The sequence below is a fragment of the Lotus japonicus genome, chromosome 2, assembly GCF_012489685.1.
Source record: "Lotus japonicus ecotype B-129 chromosome 2, LjGifu_v1.2".
Taxonomy (NCBI): domain Eukaryota; kingdom Viridiplantae; phylum Streptophyta; class Magnoliopsida; order Fabales; family Fabaceae; genus Lotus; species Lotus japonicus.
Window position 1 is genome coordinate 69,284,157 of NC_080042.1, and position 17,182 is coordinate 69,301,338.

Consider the following 17,182-nt stretch of genomic DNA (forward strand, 5'->3'; position numbering starts at 1 on the left):
AGGAAGAGACAAACGGTTATTGTCAGTGCTGGAGCTGAGATCTGAGGGAATGACGATGAGAGAGAAAGAACGGAGAAAAGTAGATGAGTAAACTTAGACCTTTACACTTCAAAAATGGTGATTTTTTTTTTTGTCTTGGGACCTACAGAAAAGACAAATAGAGAACATGGAACAAGATTACAAGAGGCACATGTGAGAGTGTGAGAGGAGTCATAGAGGCAAATTTTTTTAAAAATGTTGTTAGTCACAACAACTTCACCTATTCCCAAAGTGCAAGGTGCAAAATCCTGACCACCATCTTAAAATATTATATATCAACGACTTGGATGAGTGGTCTATTGATGGACCAATTCTAAACTTGACCACCCTAGTGAACACCATAATGATTTAACCCAAACTTTATCTAGGATTTTTTTCACAATAATAGAAAATCTTACGTTGAGAAATAAATTAAAAAAATTTTAAATTTTTGGTAAGTCTGATTTGAAATATATATGAGACCATATAGTTATATATATTCTTTTTATTTATTTTTAAGAATTTTCCAAATACTAGTTATGCTGAATTAGGGATGGCAGAGAAGCCCGAACCCATGGGCACCCGACCCGACCCGATTTTTTGGGTGAAAACCCGAGTTAATGGGTTTGGGTTCGGGTTCGGGTTTTACCCGATTGCTGAAAGTGTTTTCGGGTTCGGGTTTGGGTTTGGCTAAACCCGCACCCGAACCCTACCCGAACCCGATTTGTATAAGTGAAATTCCAGATATATCCTTAGGTATATATATGTTATTAGAATAGAATTAGGGTTTGAGTTCACGGCTTTCTTCTCCACTTTCTGATCACGGCTTTCTTCTCCTCTTCCAGTTCTGCTCCGTTTCCTTCTTCCGCCCACGAAGCTGCCATTCTCCTCTTCCAGTCTTGCTCCGTCTCCTTCTTCCGTCCACAGAGCTGTCGTTCTCCTCTTCCAGGCCCGCTCCGTCTCCTTCTTCCGTCCACGGAGCCACCGTCCAAGCGTCCACGCCTCCACGGAGCCGCCGTTACCTCTGCATTTTTTCTCAGACCCCATACACAATAATGGCCATGGCTTTGTTTCTCTGACTGTGTTTGATTGAGTTTGATTTTCAATTCATCTTTTTATTTTTTTAATATCTGAGATGAAAAGGGGGTTATTTTAATTTAATTTGATTTCATAGCTTCTAATTGATGATCAAATTTGAAATATTGCTTATCATACAAATTGGAGGTGTCTGGAGCAATTATTTGTGCATTTACCTGGTTTATTGCTTTATGAACCTGAGGTTTCAGCATTTAAGAGCCTAGGAGGATTGAGATTGAGAGGGTAAAAACTTAAACAATTACCAACTTTCCATTACAAGATCTTTGAATGTGTTGTATACTTGTATTAGCTGGAAAGTTTAAAGGGTCTATCTTGGTTCTGAGTTTTTATCAGTTTATTGAGCTGTTCTCTAAGAAAAATATCAAATTGATATTCTTTTTTCCAAAGGAGCCTGAAGCGGGTGTGAGTACGGGTCGGGTGAACCCGAAACCCAATGGGTTCGGGTGTGGGTTTAAGTTCACCACCCATTTTGGGTTCGGGTTCGAGTGCGGGTTTTTGATTTTGGGTTTGGGTTTTCCAAAACCCGCACCGTACCCGACCCATTACCATCCCTATGCTGAATTGATAAAATATTCTTTCAAACAAAATTGATAAAATACTTGATAGTTTGAGGTGATTTGATTTTCTTGTATGTATTTTTTTTGAGAAGAAATTTTCTTGTTATTTGATATATAATCTGAGTTTAAATATATATCCTCAAAGTAAACATATTTAAGACAAAATAGAAAAATAAATCCAATGTAAATCGATTTAACTTCAATTTAATCTCTTTGAGGGTTGAGTCCAGGGTTTTAGAAATGAATTCTCTGCGGCGAGCGTTGGTGGCGTCAAGGGAGAATCTCCTCCACCTCCACCTCCACCGTCGCCGATGCTACTCCTCCACTCGCCCCGGAAGAAAACCCAAACCCCTCTCTCCAAAACCCACGGAGATTCCCTTCCAGCCCAAGCTCGCCAACGCCGTCAACCTCATCGGCCAGGTTCATTCGCCGCTTCAGTTCCAAACCTCCCCCGACGGAAACCCTTGGGCTTCCACCGTTCTCACGCGCCAAGACTCTCCGTCTTCCCCTTTCCTCTGGTACCATTCATTGGTTTTGGTTTTGGTTTTGGTTAACTCTGGTTTTTACTCAATGTTTGAAATTGTGTTGTTTTCTTTGTTTGTTTGTTTGTTGTGTAAGGATTCCAGTTATATTTGAGGGTGATTTGGCTCACGCCGCGGTTTCGCATCTCAAACCGAATGATGTTGTTCATATAGCTGGACAGCTCAGTACTGATCCTCCGCACCTGAATGGCCATGCCCCAGCTCAAAGTAATTTTCAGGTATGTATAGTTTGTGTTTACATATTACATGATTTAATCGCTTTCCTACGGCGTGTAATGTATGAAGCATTGGATTTTTGAATGAGTGGCTCTATGTTGTGATGTTAGGAAATGGACATGAGATTCCCCAAATTAGTGCCAATGTGTATTAGACTATCACTAATTTCAAGTTAGTCCCCAAGTTTTTGTTTTCAAGGTATTTAAATGCACGGTATTTTGGAGCCCGTTTGATACCTGTTAGAAAGTATGACAGTGAACAAAGAGTGCTGCGGGATGTGTTATTTTTTCGATTTTCATACTTTCTAATGTGTATCCAAAGTCCAAACTGACTCTTGGTCAGGAAAAAGATTGGTAGACATCCTGATGGGGTGGATGTATACAGTATACACGTTTAATAGGGAGATAGGAAAAGAAAAGAGAAAAGTGAAATGATGTGACTTAAAGGGTGAGATATGCAGAAAAAAGGGCGAAGGGGAGGTGAAGATAATCTGCGGGTGTTCAAAAAACCAGGATTATGTTTGGTGATCCTTGTGGTGCTGGTCACTTTCATCCCTGTGACACTAATATGATCGGCATTTAAATGGTTTTGAAGTCCAAAGACCAAAAATGATGCTACTTCAGTCCATTGACCAACTTGGAAGTTTGCAATAAATGCTATTGTTATGGGACTAATTTGGGAGTCTTCTTGGCAATGGTCTTTGATATTAAATGAATTTCTTTTGACTTTACATTTATTCTACCTCAACCCTCAACCATATTTTCTCCTCGCATCGTTTTAATAAGAAACAAGAAATTTTTATATATACGCTTTGCTTATATGTTTTTCTCTTGTAGTGGTGTCTTGTTTTGTGTGTGTTGTGTGAGAGCTCTCAAGTTTAGTAGGTGAAATTTACATATTTGTGTTAACATATTAGGTTATGGTGCAAAGCCTCAACTTTGTCCAAGATTATCCCCAAGTGAAGAATATATCTGAAACACCAAAGCAAAAAGTAGTTTCTGTTTCTGGTAAGTCCTTTCATATGATTTAGCATCACTTTATTTTTTACATTGTCTTCTGAATAATTTCATTATATATTTTTGGAATGGAAAATCAGGCAATAGAATCATAAGAAACAGTAGTGTTATATAGATATAATTTATTCTCATGCATCCATAAACAATTGGGACTAAATGGATGTGCATATATTTCTTGATAACTTTCTTTTCATATTTTTCCAATAGGGATTTTTTTTTTTATAATAGAAGAAATTTTATTAGAAGAAAATGAAGGGATGTACATCTATACGTATGATATTATTTTCTCCAAAATAGAACCAGAAATGAACCTCAGGGAGCGAGTTAATATGAAGCAAGATAGCCAGTGTTCATGATATTCAATGAAAGGGAAAATTCTGTAGCAGTGTGATGCTTTGCCTGTAACCCTATAACAGCAGCTGATTTGATTAGTTTTTTTAGTAATATTTCATTTCTATCATATTAGAAACCGAGGAGCATGGCGTCAATCCATGGACGAAGTCTATCCATTCCAAGCAAAGTGAGGAACATGACATTGACAAATCTTGGAAGGATCTCCTTAATAACCCCAGTGAATGGTGGGATGTTCGATCAGCAAAGGTTAGGAAATTTCTCCTTGATTCATATCTTCCATTTTGCCCATCTACTATTTGGCAATGATGCTTCCTTCAAATTGTTTTCTGAAATTTATTGCAACTTAATGTAGGAGAATCCAAAAGGTGCAGCTTTTGAAAGAAAGACAAATCGTGAATTGGTCTTTATCGATAGCTCAACTCCCAAATGGCTCCAAGAGAAATTAGAGTCAATGACAATTGATTTGAAACCTGAACTGAAACACACAATAAGTATGCATGTGTTAGCTATATCTCTTCACTCCTATTTTATAGTTATTGGCTAATTGGTTAGTTTGAATATTCAGAAAATCTTGATTTTGTATTATTTTACAGCCAGTGCAAAGAAAGACCCTGGCTCTTTGTTGAGTTCTTGGAGAGACCTTCTGAATAATCCTAAGCAGTGGTTTGATTTCCGTGATAGCAAACTCAATGGATTGGTAATGATTGATGATTACTTTGGGTATCTTTTTCTCTTTGTCTGATTTTCTTGGGTGATGTTTTATATTTCTATCTACTTAGTAGGTGAACCCAAGGTACCCTGACTTCAAGTGCAAGGATGGAAGCACTGCCCTCTGGCTTGACAGGGCTCCAAAGTGGTTTTTATCTGAACTTAAAGGACTCAAAGTTGACATTCCAGTTGTTAAAACCAAAAAAGAAAAAGATGGTAAAGGTATGTGTGAAAAACTTCTTTGATCATAACGGCCTTCCTATGCATCATAATCATAATTGTGATTAGGTTCATAAGACCTTCAAAACAGATTAATATTTTGATTTTGTTGCTTGGAGATGCTCTCCATTTTTATTTTTGATCAAGGTCTTGTGTTTGTTTGGGTTCTGTTTTCAAGATTCGTCACATCCTATGGTCATTTCTTTGTCTTTCTATTTTTGTTTTATTACCATATTATGTTTTAAAGTACATTTGCCCCCACTTGGTTAGGTGATCAGTCCTGGAATGATTTGGTGGAAAATCCAGCTAAATGGTGGGATAATAGATTAAATAAGGTGACCCCATTTTCTGATTTGTCCTTGGGGTTTTAAATATCTACGAGTTTATTTCCCACTTAATTACATTTTGTATATTGAGTTAGTGGTTCATTTTGATCATCAGAGGAATGTAAAAGCTCCTGATTTCAAGCACAAAGAAACCGGTGAAGGACTGTGGGTCGATGCTTCGCCAAATTGGGTGTTACCAAAACTGCCACCCGTGAAGCTTGAACAAAGTGTACCTACTAGCAGCAAACAAACACTGGTTTCATGAACATCGGAAGAGAAGCAGAGAATGAAGTCATTTACCAAGTTGAATGAATCTTTCACTCATTCTCTCTGTTTCACCTCCATGTATTTTAGTTATTGCCTTCTTAAAGTTCTTTTGTTCTGATATCTATAGATCTCAGTATCTTTTAATTGCTCGGCTAACTGAGCATTATTATAGGATTTTCCCAGACAAGTTATATTAGTTGCTTCTCATGTACAAATGCGATTTTTGTCAGAATTGTCGCTACTTATGTGCATTCTCATCCCACATTTTTCACTCATGAGGAAAAATATATTTGCTCAATTTTTTTGATGGATTTCAAGTTCCACTCATGCGGTTTATGGCTCTTTTTCTTTGATATTTTATTTTAAATACAAGCCATTTGGTGCAATTAAGTAAGTTTTGCTCCAAAGAGAAAATTCCAAACCTTATCGAATTACTGTGATTCGAAGTTGTATAGCTGTTATGCCCATACCAGTCAATACCTTTTAGGAACTCAGGAAGCATCCTGATCATACATGTAGGAAGCCTTATTGGTGTATGTTTGGAAATCCTTTTATAATTGAGCTGGGGAAAAGCTTCAATGAGTAGTTTCTGGCTGAAACATGATCTACTGGTAAAGAGTGTAAGAGTGTTGAAACTTGGAAATAATACATAGGAAACATTTCTTGTGAAACTAAATAAAGTATTCGAGCTTGACTAAATGTTAGAATTACAACAAAATAAAGGGAAGAAAAGTCAGCAAATATCTTCCTTTATGAGGCTTGATAGGGTAGAAAAGGTTGCACTCTATCTATGGCTTGTGAAAAACTCTTCCAGCCAGCAAAGCAGCTTCCATGACTACCTTAATAACTTCAATGACATCATCTGCTTGGCACGTGTTTCCCTTGAATGTAGGCGCCCCCTTGTTCTTAAAATTGTCCATACAGTCAATGAATGTTTGGCTGCACTGTTGGCTTAGGTAGTCATCTGCATAAAACCACCATTAATCAGTACTTCCTACCATTTCTTCAGTCCCTATTTACTAAGAATATTCTTTGAGTGAAGAAGAAGGGATTCAATAAGGATCATAATCAAGCCAATTATATAAGTTGGCTAGGATATTGCTCTGTTACTAATTTATCCTATTCAGATTAAGTAATTAGATGAAGGGTCTATTTATGTGCATAAACTTTATTATAGACACTGAACATATATATACAGGTAAAAAGTCATCAAGTAAAAAATCCCTATCAGCCAACTACCATCTTTATTTTATATCACTACCATCTTTATTTTATAAGATATAGTAATTCAAGTGTTTGAACTGGAAAGGATTCCATGAGGGCCTGGACTCAACTGCTCTCGAACATTGATTCGGCGCATATATCATATATGATACTGCTGACACCTTTAATGCATGTTTGCTTTCGCTTCTAAAATCCTCATCACTTTTAATTCTCAGCTTCTCACTCTTTTAGACCTAATAACTCTCAAAGCATGAGCTTGAGCAGGACAAAGTGGCATTTGTTAACTTAACAGCAAATATTCCCTCTAATTATAAGATCCTATAGAATCATATTTGGTGTCCTTTTATATAAGATCCCGTACTAAATTCTAAAAATATTTATTATCATTTTCTAAGTATATCCATTTATTTATTATACTTTTCTAATTCTAAAATTTAGATTAGCATTAAAAATTAATGTTTTTCCACACTACTCAATATATTAATTAAGGATAAATGTGAAAAATTGTATAAATTTTTTTAAAACTAATATATTAATTAACATCATTACATATTTTCTTAAAATCCGGAATTGTGTTATGAAGAGCTTATATCTATGGATGGATGGAGGGATTTATACTTACCGACTAAATTTCCTCTCATATCAACTTAAATGGTTTATTTTATCAGAGCTAATTTAGTGAAAAAATTAAATGATATGCTTCATTACTAGGACACTTGTCATGAAATTTCAAAGCTCAGCTTTATGATAATACCAGACTTGTAAAAATAACTACCAATATGACATTAAAAAAATATAATTGAAGATCTAGTTTCTGAAGGGACTTGATAATCAATCACTTACATAGTGTCGGATCCGATAATCTGATATTGATACTGGAATTATTCAATTAAATATAGAATCCAAGTCATAAACTCATAATGTAAGATGTTTCAATTAAGAAGCTAGTAATTGATCACTCACTGTTTTTGTTTGTCACACATTGATCATGCTTCATGCAACAAGCATCAAGGCCATCACAAGGTTTTTCCCCAGGGCATCCACTATACAGAAGCCCACAGTACTTGCCATATCTCAATAATGGTGGCACTGTGTCACTCCAAAATTAGATAGTTACAAAAACAATTTGAAACTTAACCCAATTAATAAAATTTTCAAAAGAAGAACAAAAGTTAAAAAAATTAATTGAATTAAACAAGTACCTGAGCAGAAGCTTGATTCACATTGTCTACTGCACTCTTTGCTCTGCAGATGAATGAAAGAGTAATAAACTAATATAAAAAAATAAGACAGAAATTAGGAAAATTAATGTGTTTGGAATTAGATAGTTTTAGCAAGAAGCTTACAACAGAAACAGCTACTCCAGTGGTTTCAGCTCCTATGTTCAGAGCACAGATAGGAATGGTTAAGAAATTGAAGGCAAATGTGCAAAAAACGAGAAGAGAGTACTTGAGTGACTGGGTTGGAATTGGAACCATTTTTTTGTGTGTGAGGAAAGACAAGATAGAAAAAGTGAGATTAATTGAAGTTTGTGAAGCTTGGTTTTGCTCAAAGACTTTATTTATTGGATGAAAAAGAAAAGACACAGTGAGAGATTTCAGATTTTCAGAACAAAGTTAAAATACTAGGCAGGGAGGCACAGCTAAGGAAGAAAGAGTGGAGGGTTTGGTGGTTTGTTTTGTAGTGTCTCGTGACTGTATTGTTGTCACTATTTTTCTTATTTTAAACTATTTTGTTTTTTAAGGATGACAATGGCTAATTCTCTTGCTAGGAATGTATTAAGCGATAAATAACTGCTAACAAAATGCGATTTACTCTCATATACGAGGATCACATCCCCACAATCTTGTTTGGTTGGCATGAAAAATACAAATTTCAATACCTTTGATCTCTCCTTTGATACAATACAAAACATGGAGTGAAGAGAAAATGTATTCATGATATGAAGAGAAATGTATGTATTCATGATATGAAGAGAAAGTGTGAGAAGAGGGGTATTTTAAGTGATTTTACCAAAACACCCCTCACTCTATAGTTTATACTAATTATAAAAAACAATAAAAATATTTATAATACACTAACAAATTTATTCACATTTTAAAATTATGATTTTTTTTTTTATAAACAGTTAATTTATTGTATTTAATTTTTAACTATTGTGATGTATAAGCTACTTGAAAATATTTAATCAACTGTCACCATTGTTGCCACCAACTCCACCTCCACCACCACTGTCACAATCATCACTACCACCTCACTTCTGCCACTACCACCACCCTTCGCCTCTGCCACCGCCACTTTCACGACCTACAACACTGTTGCCACCGCCGCCACCATCACTATCGCCACTTCCACTTTCACCAGCATCACCACCCTCCTCCACCACCACCATCGTCAATTGCCACTAACACCGTCACCACTTTACTTCCACCACCACCTAGCCACCACCACCACTCTTCCCCTACGCCACCAGAGCCGTCACCACTCTCCATCACTACCACAACTTTTGTCACATAACCACGACCATCTTCATCATCACCATCATCCTTCATCTCTACCACGATCACTGCCGCAACCATTACCCCACAATATTGTCGCCACCACCACTACCGGCACCACCACCACCATAACCAACTCCACCACCTCCATCACCACTACCACTATAACGCCACCATTACTGCTACCGCCACAATCTCCACCCTCCACCACCACCATTACCGACACTGCCTCAACCAACTCCACCGCTACTCTCAACATCGCCTCCACCACCGCCATGACCACTACTACTACTACTACTACCACCACACCCGCAATACCGCCACAAGTTTCATCATTGTATTAAAATATTAAATTTTTATAAGGCCTCTTGTCCTATCAAACCTTACACTATCTGGTTTTATACTACACAACATACCAAACAGGCCCTCACACTTCATTTTTGTCGACATCCATTTTTATCTGGTTATTTTTTATTACTTTTAATTTCAATTTGAGTTTTTTTGTTGTGTTTAATCTAATTAAAAAAATTTAGTTAAAAAAAAGAGAAGTCATGAAAAGCCAGGCCTATAAAAATTTAATATTGTACAATGTTAGTTATACATTGTATAACTTATCATATTGTTTAAGTTAATATAATTCCTTGTTTCTTGAAATATTGAATAGTAACAAATAGTATAAAAATGAAGATGGTGTTGGTGAGTCGTGAAGATGATGGTGATGGGTGGTGGCGGCGACGACTATGGTAACAATGATGAAAGGTGGTGGTTGTGGGGTAGAAGTGGTAGTGGCGTTGCTGATGGTGGCGACAGTGAGAGAGTTGTTGTGGCGGTAGTGGTGGTGGTGGCAGTGGTGATGGGTCGTGGCGGTAGGTGGTGGTGGTGATAGCGGTTGACGGTGGTGGAGTCGATGGCGATGGTGGTGATGGCAAGGGTAGTGGGTGGTAGTAGTGGATAGATTTGGTGGTGGCAGTGTAGAAGGGTTGTGGTGTCGGTAGTGTCATTCGGATGGCAGCCGCAGTGGTGGTGGTATTGGAAGATGATAATGATGATGGTGGTGAAGGAGGGTTGGGTGGAGGCGGTGGTGACAGTGACGATAGCGGCGGTGGTGGCTGAGGTGGAGACGACGTCAATGGCAGGGGTGGAGATGTATGTTGGTGGAGGAGTAGAGGGTGGTGGTGGTGGTGGTTAAGGTAATGGCAGTGGATTAAATATTTTCAAGTAGTTTATACATCACACTCTTATCTTATCTTTTCCATCATCTATATGGTGGATAAATAATTCATTATTTCAATGTATAAGAATGAATTGATGGATACGTTTATACAACATAATATTAACACTAAATAATAAATAAATTCATAATGTATTGTATAAATTCACAATGTTAATTGTCTAATATGATATATCAAACGAACTCTTTTTGTATTGACAACACATTCTTTCTCTTGGGATGTGAAGCGAAAATTGTGTTCTGACAATTGATATGTTTGGATAAATTCTGTCCTCCCACTTAATGCAACCGGAATATATCTAAGGATTTAACATGCATGGTAAGTAAGTGGATCAAGCAATATAATTTTATAAATTATCTTGAACTTCTTCCTTTTTATGGAAAAGAATCTTCGATAACTCAACTTTATGAGACCCAACACCTACTTGATAACTATAATTTTTCATCCAATAATCAAGCAAGTCAGCTAGAAATGAACTTGGAGCATGTTATCTAAATAATAATTACCCAGGGACTTTCAAAAAAAAATCTAAATAATAATTACAACGGTTAAATATGATTTTAGTCTTGTAATATAAATTGATCTCTACAAATTTTCTTTAATTTTTTTTTGAAATAAGCTCTTAGAACATCACAGTACTTATACTTACATGATTCATGTTTTATACAATCACCCACATGGTTGGCTTAGTCAGTTTAATGGCTTAGTCAGTTCCGTAAAAGACCTTCCATAAATCCTAACACCACATTCGGAAATTAGATATGAGAGCTCAGAAGGAAACTAACGTGTCATTTTACATTTTGAGATTGTTGGCCTATTTGTTTTATTTGGGGCCTTTTATCTTTTTTTTTTTAATTAAGAACCAAAGAAAGAGATTGTTGAGTGAAAAAAAAAACAAAAAGGAAAAGAATATATTATGGGTGTGAAATGGGGATACTACTCCGGCCAAATGATAAAAAAAGAAGATACTTCAACGATGAGAAAAAGGAAAGCACAAAAATAATAAATTAAAACAATCTCCTCTTTTCTATGTACAACTAACTTTCAAAAAAAATTGTCAAGAATTTTAAAATTCTGATTTTTTTTTTCTTTTTGGTCAATCTTTAAAATTCTTAATTGCTTTATCTTTTTATTGGTTAAAGGAGATGGGCCAAAATACTTGAAAGGAAGCCCAATGGGAGGTGCTCGCACCATTTAGATCCACAATTCCTTTTAAGTGGCGTATCCACAATCAATTTGAGTCAATTTTGAAAAACAAGTGACTCCCACTGCTCTCAAGTGGAAGTGAATTAATGGGGAAGTAACAATGATGGTTTTTCTTTTTTATAGTTGGTTGGTTGGCACATTAGAGAGTAAAATAAAAAACCTAGAATGAAACACCTATCAGCGCGTGAAGTAGGCGATCGACAACGTATTTCAACCATTACCAGTTAAGGGTGTAAGTAGGTACAGTTCGATCCGTGAACTCGACCAATCCGAATCAAATCAAACACATTTTGATGGGTTGAGTTAGGTTACTAGATCAGTTCAGTTTTTTATCATATCCGATCACTCTCGATTCGAGTATCAATTTTGAGGATTGAATACTTGATGAATCTGAACCAACTCAATGCAATTGGAAGCATTAGCCAAGAGCTCAAGTCTGTTATATGTACTCATTCAGATTTTACAGTTACACCCTAATACATTTTGTTGCCAATTTTGTTTTAAATGAAAACTAGGAGAGTACTAATTAATACTATAAAACTTAAGTAGATGTTTGTTTAAGTTAATTAAGTCCTAAATTACTTATATGCGTTTAACATTACGCTGCCTGTTTATGCATGTTTTGGAGATGTTGGTTTTAATTTATTTATGTCAGATTAAATGAAATGTTTTGGTCAAGGACGGTTCTAGGTATATGTTTTTTGAAAAGGCCAACATGAATCACTTGAGTTTGAAAAAAAAACATTAGAATTTCTTTTGAAAAGTATATGTTTTTTTATGACCCCTTTGATGAAAAATGCTCTTACTTGTGTTCCATATTACTAAATGCCCTTACTTGAGTAGTAAAAGTATGTAGGTGTTTATGTTACATTTGATAAAATTGTCCTCACACTAGTGTCTCATTTGGTAAAAAAATGTCCTCACTTCTAATGGTATATATTAATTTTTTTTACAAATTTATATGTATATAGTGCCCTCATAATATCAAGTTTCTGGATTCGTCCCTTGATTTTGGTATTTTACAGATGTTAGATTATATAAAATTTCTATATTTTTCATGTTTTTTTAAATAATTTTGTATAAATTTTGAAATACTATTATTTTATTTTGAACCTAGCCGGGTCCAGAAGTAATAGTCAGGAAATCTGACAATATTTAATTGCAATATTCTTCTATAGTTAGGGTTTGTCTTCTACTTCTTTGATGTCAATAAAGTTCTCTTGAAAAAGAAAATATTCTCATTAGATGTGATATTTAAGAAAAAAAAAACAGATATAACTTAATTATAAGCATATGTTCACATATATAATGCATTTGTGATTTGTAGACCATTTACCATAAACCAGCCAATTATAAGGTACCACGCAACCCGATGATTACCCAATTATGTTGGTTACAAATAGAGGACGAGAATTGAACCCTCCATTCACAACAGTAGTACGTACCAGTAATATATAACTATAACACCGGGGAATAAAATAGGTGCTTGCTGTGGTACCTTAAGCTAGATTAAGGTGTTGTACCTAAAATGAGTTGGTTAGATAATAAAGACTCATGCACCGGTTAAAATTTTAATTTTGTTCTATTGTAGTAATGCAACGTTCTATTCTTAAGGACATGATATTTGCGAGTTGTGTTTTTTGGGTTTTATTCATCCGTCAACCATAGTTATATTTTACGCGCATCTCCATCATCATCATTCGTTTCCACCACTCGTTCATTTTTCATTAAAAAATGAATTTCATGAGATGAAGTTAATTGATAAATAAAGTAAAATCTAAATATGTAGTATTTACCTTGAATAATATGATAATAATCTATTAAATTACTTAATATGGGTACCACACCAAAAAAAGTTCACGATACCACAGAATTTACCAATAAAATATTATGGAATGCTTTAATTTCTCATCCTTAGTTTGGATTATATATCTCCTACATGTGGGTGAATAGGTGAATAGCCTATACACCATTCATAATTATAGCAATTAATTATGTATGTGATACATCCACTTTCTACCTATTCAATTTGAAATTCCATTCTTAATTCAATCTCATGCCTACCATCACACAACACATAATTTTTAATTTCTTAAGATATTCTAATATACACGATAGTCACGAGACTAATCTTCTTAAGGCACGAAAGTCACATATAATAAATAAGTACATCATAACAAATCGTTATTTATACACTGTCCAAGGATCAATTAGCCGTAAACTACATGTTTAATAAGTTAGCTATCTCTCAGGCGTCTGCTATGCTGAATCTTATTGGTACGACTTAGTGCAAGTCGCACCTTGCCCAGGTTACATGACCTCATTTAGGAAATAGGTGCTTGCTGTGGTACCTTAAGCTAGATTAAGGTGTTGTACCTAAAATGAGTTGGTTAGATAATAAAGACTCATGCACCGGTTAAAATTTTAATTTTGTTCTATTGTAGTAATGCAACGTTCTATTCTTAAGGACATGATATTTGCGAGTTGTGTTTTTTGGGTTTTATTCATCCGTCAACCATAGTTATATTTTACGCGCATCTCCATCATCATCATTCGTTTCCACCACTCGTTCATTTTTCATTAAAAAATGAATTTCATGAGATGAAGTTAATTGATAAATAAAGTAAAATCTAAATATGTAGTATTTACCTTGAATAATATGATAATAATCTATTAAATTACTTAATATGGGTACCACACCAAAAAAAGTTCACGATACCACAGAATTTACCAATAAAATATTATGGAATGCTTTAATTTCTCATCCTTAGTTTGGATTATATATCTCCTACATGTGGGTGAATAGGTGAATAGCCTATACACCATTCATAATTATAGCAATTAATTATGTATGTGATACATCCACTTTCTACCTATTCAATTTGAAATTCCATTCTTAATTCAATCTCATGCCTACCATCACACAACACATAATTTTTAATTTCTTAAGATATTCTAATATACACGATAGTCACGAGACTAATCTTCTTAAGGCACGAAAGTCACATATAATAAATAAGTACATCATAACAAATCGTTATTTATACACTGTCCAAGGATCAATTAGCCGTAAACTACATGTTTAATAAGTTAGCTATCTCTCAGGCGTCTGCTATGCTGAATCTTATTGGTACGACTTAGTGCAAGTCGCACCTTGCCCAGGTTACATGACCTCATTTAGGAAAATCGATTGATATACCATACCACCCAACGTCTGCGCTAGCTTTCTAGAACTTAAAGTCTAGATTCAGATCCTTTGTGAAGATGAATTAATAATCATCATTAATTTCCCATTTTATTGCTCAACTTTCCAAATCTGCGTGAGTTTTTATATAGGAAGATTGTTGGATTGGAATTAGCCCACTATGTGACAATGAGATGTGTGAGGGGTGACTGCTAATATTTAACAAACGTGCATCCGTGTTGGTGATGGCAGCGATTGTCACATTTAGTATTTCTTATGTTTTCTATTTTGTAAATAGGAAAAAAAAATAGACAAACTAAACGGCTAACATGTCCTTAAACAACAAAAACATAATTCCGTTGGGATGGTCATCAATGAAAGTGAAATCACATTACATGCTAGGTCTCATCCTTGTGGCAGTCAGCAGACTCAATAGCATCCATGAAAATTATGTCGGAGCTGAATGTCTCAACTACGAGATAAAAGTTGATGAAGATCGAAGAACTCGATCTCTTGCAAGCATATGGAGCTTGAATCTCTCATCTTAGAGGGACTCGACAATTTTCGACAATATATTTTACGAAAAGCTTTCTTGATTTCATGCTTCAAAGAAGCTAGATACCATGATTTACAACTTGTATTTTCGCACTAAAAGAATTCTCTCCATACTTCTCAGCATAGAAGCCGCGTTGCCAACCTTCCAACTGATTCTCGAACTAATCCCCCCATCCCGACCCATACGTTGGAGACTGCTATATATTAAACGACTCATCCACAAAGAGTGAAAAGAAGCCCGCAGGTGGAGGATTCCAACGAGCACGCCTGGTACCCTTAGCGTCAGCGAGTTCTCCTAGGCATGCCGACATTGGACATGGTCCCTATGCTCTTGGTTGATCCATCTGAAGACAAAATCACATTCCACTTCCTATCCCTCAATACAATCTCATTCCCCCACCACCACATTCAAGGTATGAGCATAACACTGTAGACTGAGACCAAGACAGAACATTAAGGTTTAAATACTCTGGAAGTACCTGAAATTGTATGGAGTATGAAAATAAGTCCCTAAATTTTTTTTCCGGATTTAGGATCCCTTGAATTTTTTTTTAAAATCTAAATAAGTCCCTACCCATGTTATGTGCTTATGTGGCTCATTTTTTACACAATCATCATTTCCACGTGGATTTCTCTTTTATTTTTAATACTTAGGTTGTGCCTCTTTCTTATTTAAATTAATCTAACTTAACACTAACCTAACCAACATTAATTTTCAATCCCTCATCTTCTTCATTCCTCATCTTCTTCCAGGAAATAACCATTAAAATTTTCTGGAATCTAAACCCTCAAACCGCCACCACCACTCTCAAGCCAAAACCCACAACCACCATCCTCATTACCAACACCAGCCATGGCCAAGCCATGCTCCACCACTCCCTCCATGCAAACCACCTCCAAATCCTCTCTTTTCTCTTCCAAAAACCAACCACAACCAAAACCCAGAACCACCAGACCCGATCGATCTCCCTTCTGTCACCATCCTCGTTCCTCGTTCCTGGTCTCTCTTTCTCGGTATTTTTCCTTCTCGGAGTAAGATCCGTGAGCAGCTTAAAGAGAAACTTCAGATCTGGGATCCATTAATCCCTAATCCCCAAAACCTCAAATCTCAACTCTTCCTCGTCTTGGCTTCGGAGTTGGAATCGAGTGTGGTGCGGGACTAGGCTTCGGTTTGGTCGGTGGCGGTGGTTTCAGGTTCGGAGGGTGGCCCTTCAACCACCCGAACTTCGTTTTTGGTGTTGGAATGGGTTGTGGGTTGGGTGTTGGATTTGGCTACGGTTAAGGGATTGGGTACGACTTTAATTTTAGAACTCGTAAGTCTAGAAAGTCCAAGAACAAGTATAAGGATTATGATAAAACCATTGTTATTCAGATATGATGAATGAATGTTCGATTGTGTTTGTTGTAATTCATGTTTTGGTTATGTTTCATTCTGATTTTGTTGTTGAGTTGTGGATTAGGGATTAATAGATTCAATGATTAATTTTAAGATTAATTTGTTAATTATAATTGATTAATACATGTGTAATAAAAGAAAAATAAAAAAAGCTTCGTGGAATCGATAATTGTGCAAAATTCCAGCCACATAAGCACATAACACGGGTAACGACTTATTTAGATTAATTTTTTTTTTCAGGGATCCCAAATCGGAAAAAAAAAATTCAGGGACTTATTTTCATACGCCATACAATTTTAGGGACCTCCAGCATATTTAAAACTACCTTAAATTAATTAATTATCCATTTTCCTAAACCTAACCAAAGTTAACTGATCTCTATCACGATAGGTGTACAATGTTTCTTGTGGACACCCACCAACTACAACAAATTGTGATCGTTTTGACCGCGCCACATATTGTACAATAAAATTTTCTTTATACTCTTTGCAATTTGTAGTTGTTTGAATTGTCACAAATTGCAAGTCTAGCCTTGTAGCCGTCCGAAATTATCATAAGTTGTTAGT

At 35.7% G+C, this 17,182-nt stretch overlaps 2 protein-coding genes across 2 annotated transcripts; one reads left to right on the forward strand and one right to left on the reverse strand.

Annotated features, from left to right (window-relative positions):
• The first annotated feature begins 1,853 nt into the window (after window positions 1-1,853).
• LOC130739114 (protein OSB3, chloroplastic/mitochondrial-like) lies at window positions 1,854-5,619 on the forward strand. The gene is made up of 9 exons (XM_057591345.1): window positions 1,854-2,191; window positions 2,292-2,433; window positions 3,348-3,438; window positions 3,914-4,047; window positions 4,154-4,292; window positions 4,395-4,498; window positions 4,584-4,731; window positions 4,999-5,063; window positions 5,170-5,619. Exons 1-9 carry the CDS (start codon window positions 1,914-1,916, stop codon window positions 5,317-5,319), a joined length of 1,251 nt encoding a protein of 416 aa, XP_057447328.1. The 5' UTR covers window positions 1,854-1,913; the 3' UTR covers window positions 5,320-5,619.
• Window positions 5,620-5,927: 308 nt separating this feature from the next.
• Window positions 5,928-8,204, reverse strand: LOC130739117 (phospholipase A2-alpha-like). The gene is made up of 4 exons (XM_057591347.1): window positions 7,892-8,204; window positions 7,748-7,790; window positions 7,509-7,634; window positions 5,928-6,285 (listed from the first exon to the last, which is right to left on the reverse strand). Exons 1-4 carry the CDS (start codon window positions 8,021-8,023, stop codon window positions 6,110-6,112), a joined length of 477 nt encoding a protein of 158 aa, XP_057447330.1. The 5' UTR covers window positions 8,024-8,204; the 3' UTR covers window positions 5,928-6,109.
• Between the last annotated feature and the right edge of the window lie 8,978 nt (window positions 8,205-17,182).

Excerpts from the sequence above, each read along its gene's own strand:
- LOC130739114 (XM_057591345.1), top strand. The coding sequence starts at position 1,914 with ATGAATTCTCTGCGGCGAGCGTTGGTGGCGTCAAGGGAGAATCTCCTC. Across the intron at positions 2,434-3,347 it reads CAGCTCAAAGTAATTTTCAG|GTTATGGTGCAAAGCCTCAA; the intron begins GTATGTATAGTT and ends TTAACATATTAG. Across the intron at positions 4,732-4,998 it reads AAAAGAAAAAGATGGTAAAG|GTGATCAGTCCTGGAATGAT; the intron begins GTATGTGTGAAA and ends CCACTTGGTTAG.
- LOC130739117 (XM_057591347.1), bottom strand. The coding sequence starts at position 8,023 with ATGGTTCCAATTCCAACCCAGTCACTCAAGTACTCTCTTCTCGTTTTT. Across the intron at positions 7,791-7,891 it reads CTGGAGTAGCTGTTTCTGTT|AGCAAAGAGTGCAGTAGACA; the intron begins GTAAGCTTCTTG and ends ATTCATCTGCAG. Across the intron at positions 6,286-7,508 it reads ATGTGTGACAAACAAAAACA|ATGACTACCTAAGCCAACAG; the intron begins GTGAGTGATCAA and ends GGTTTTATGCAG.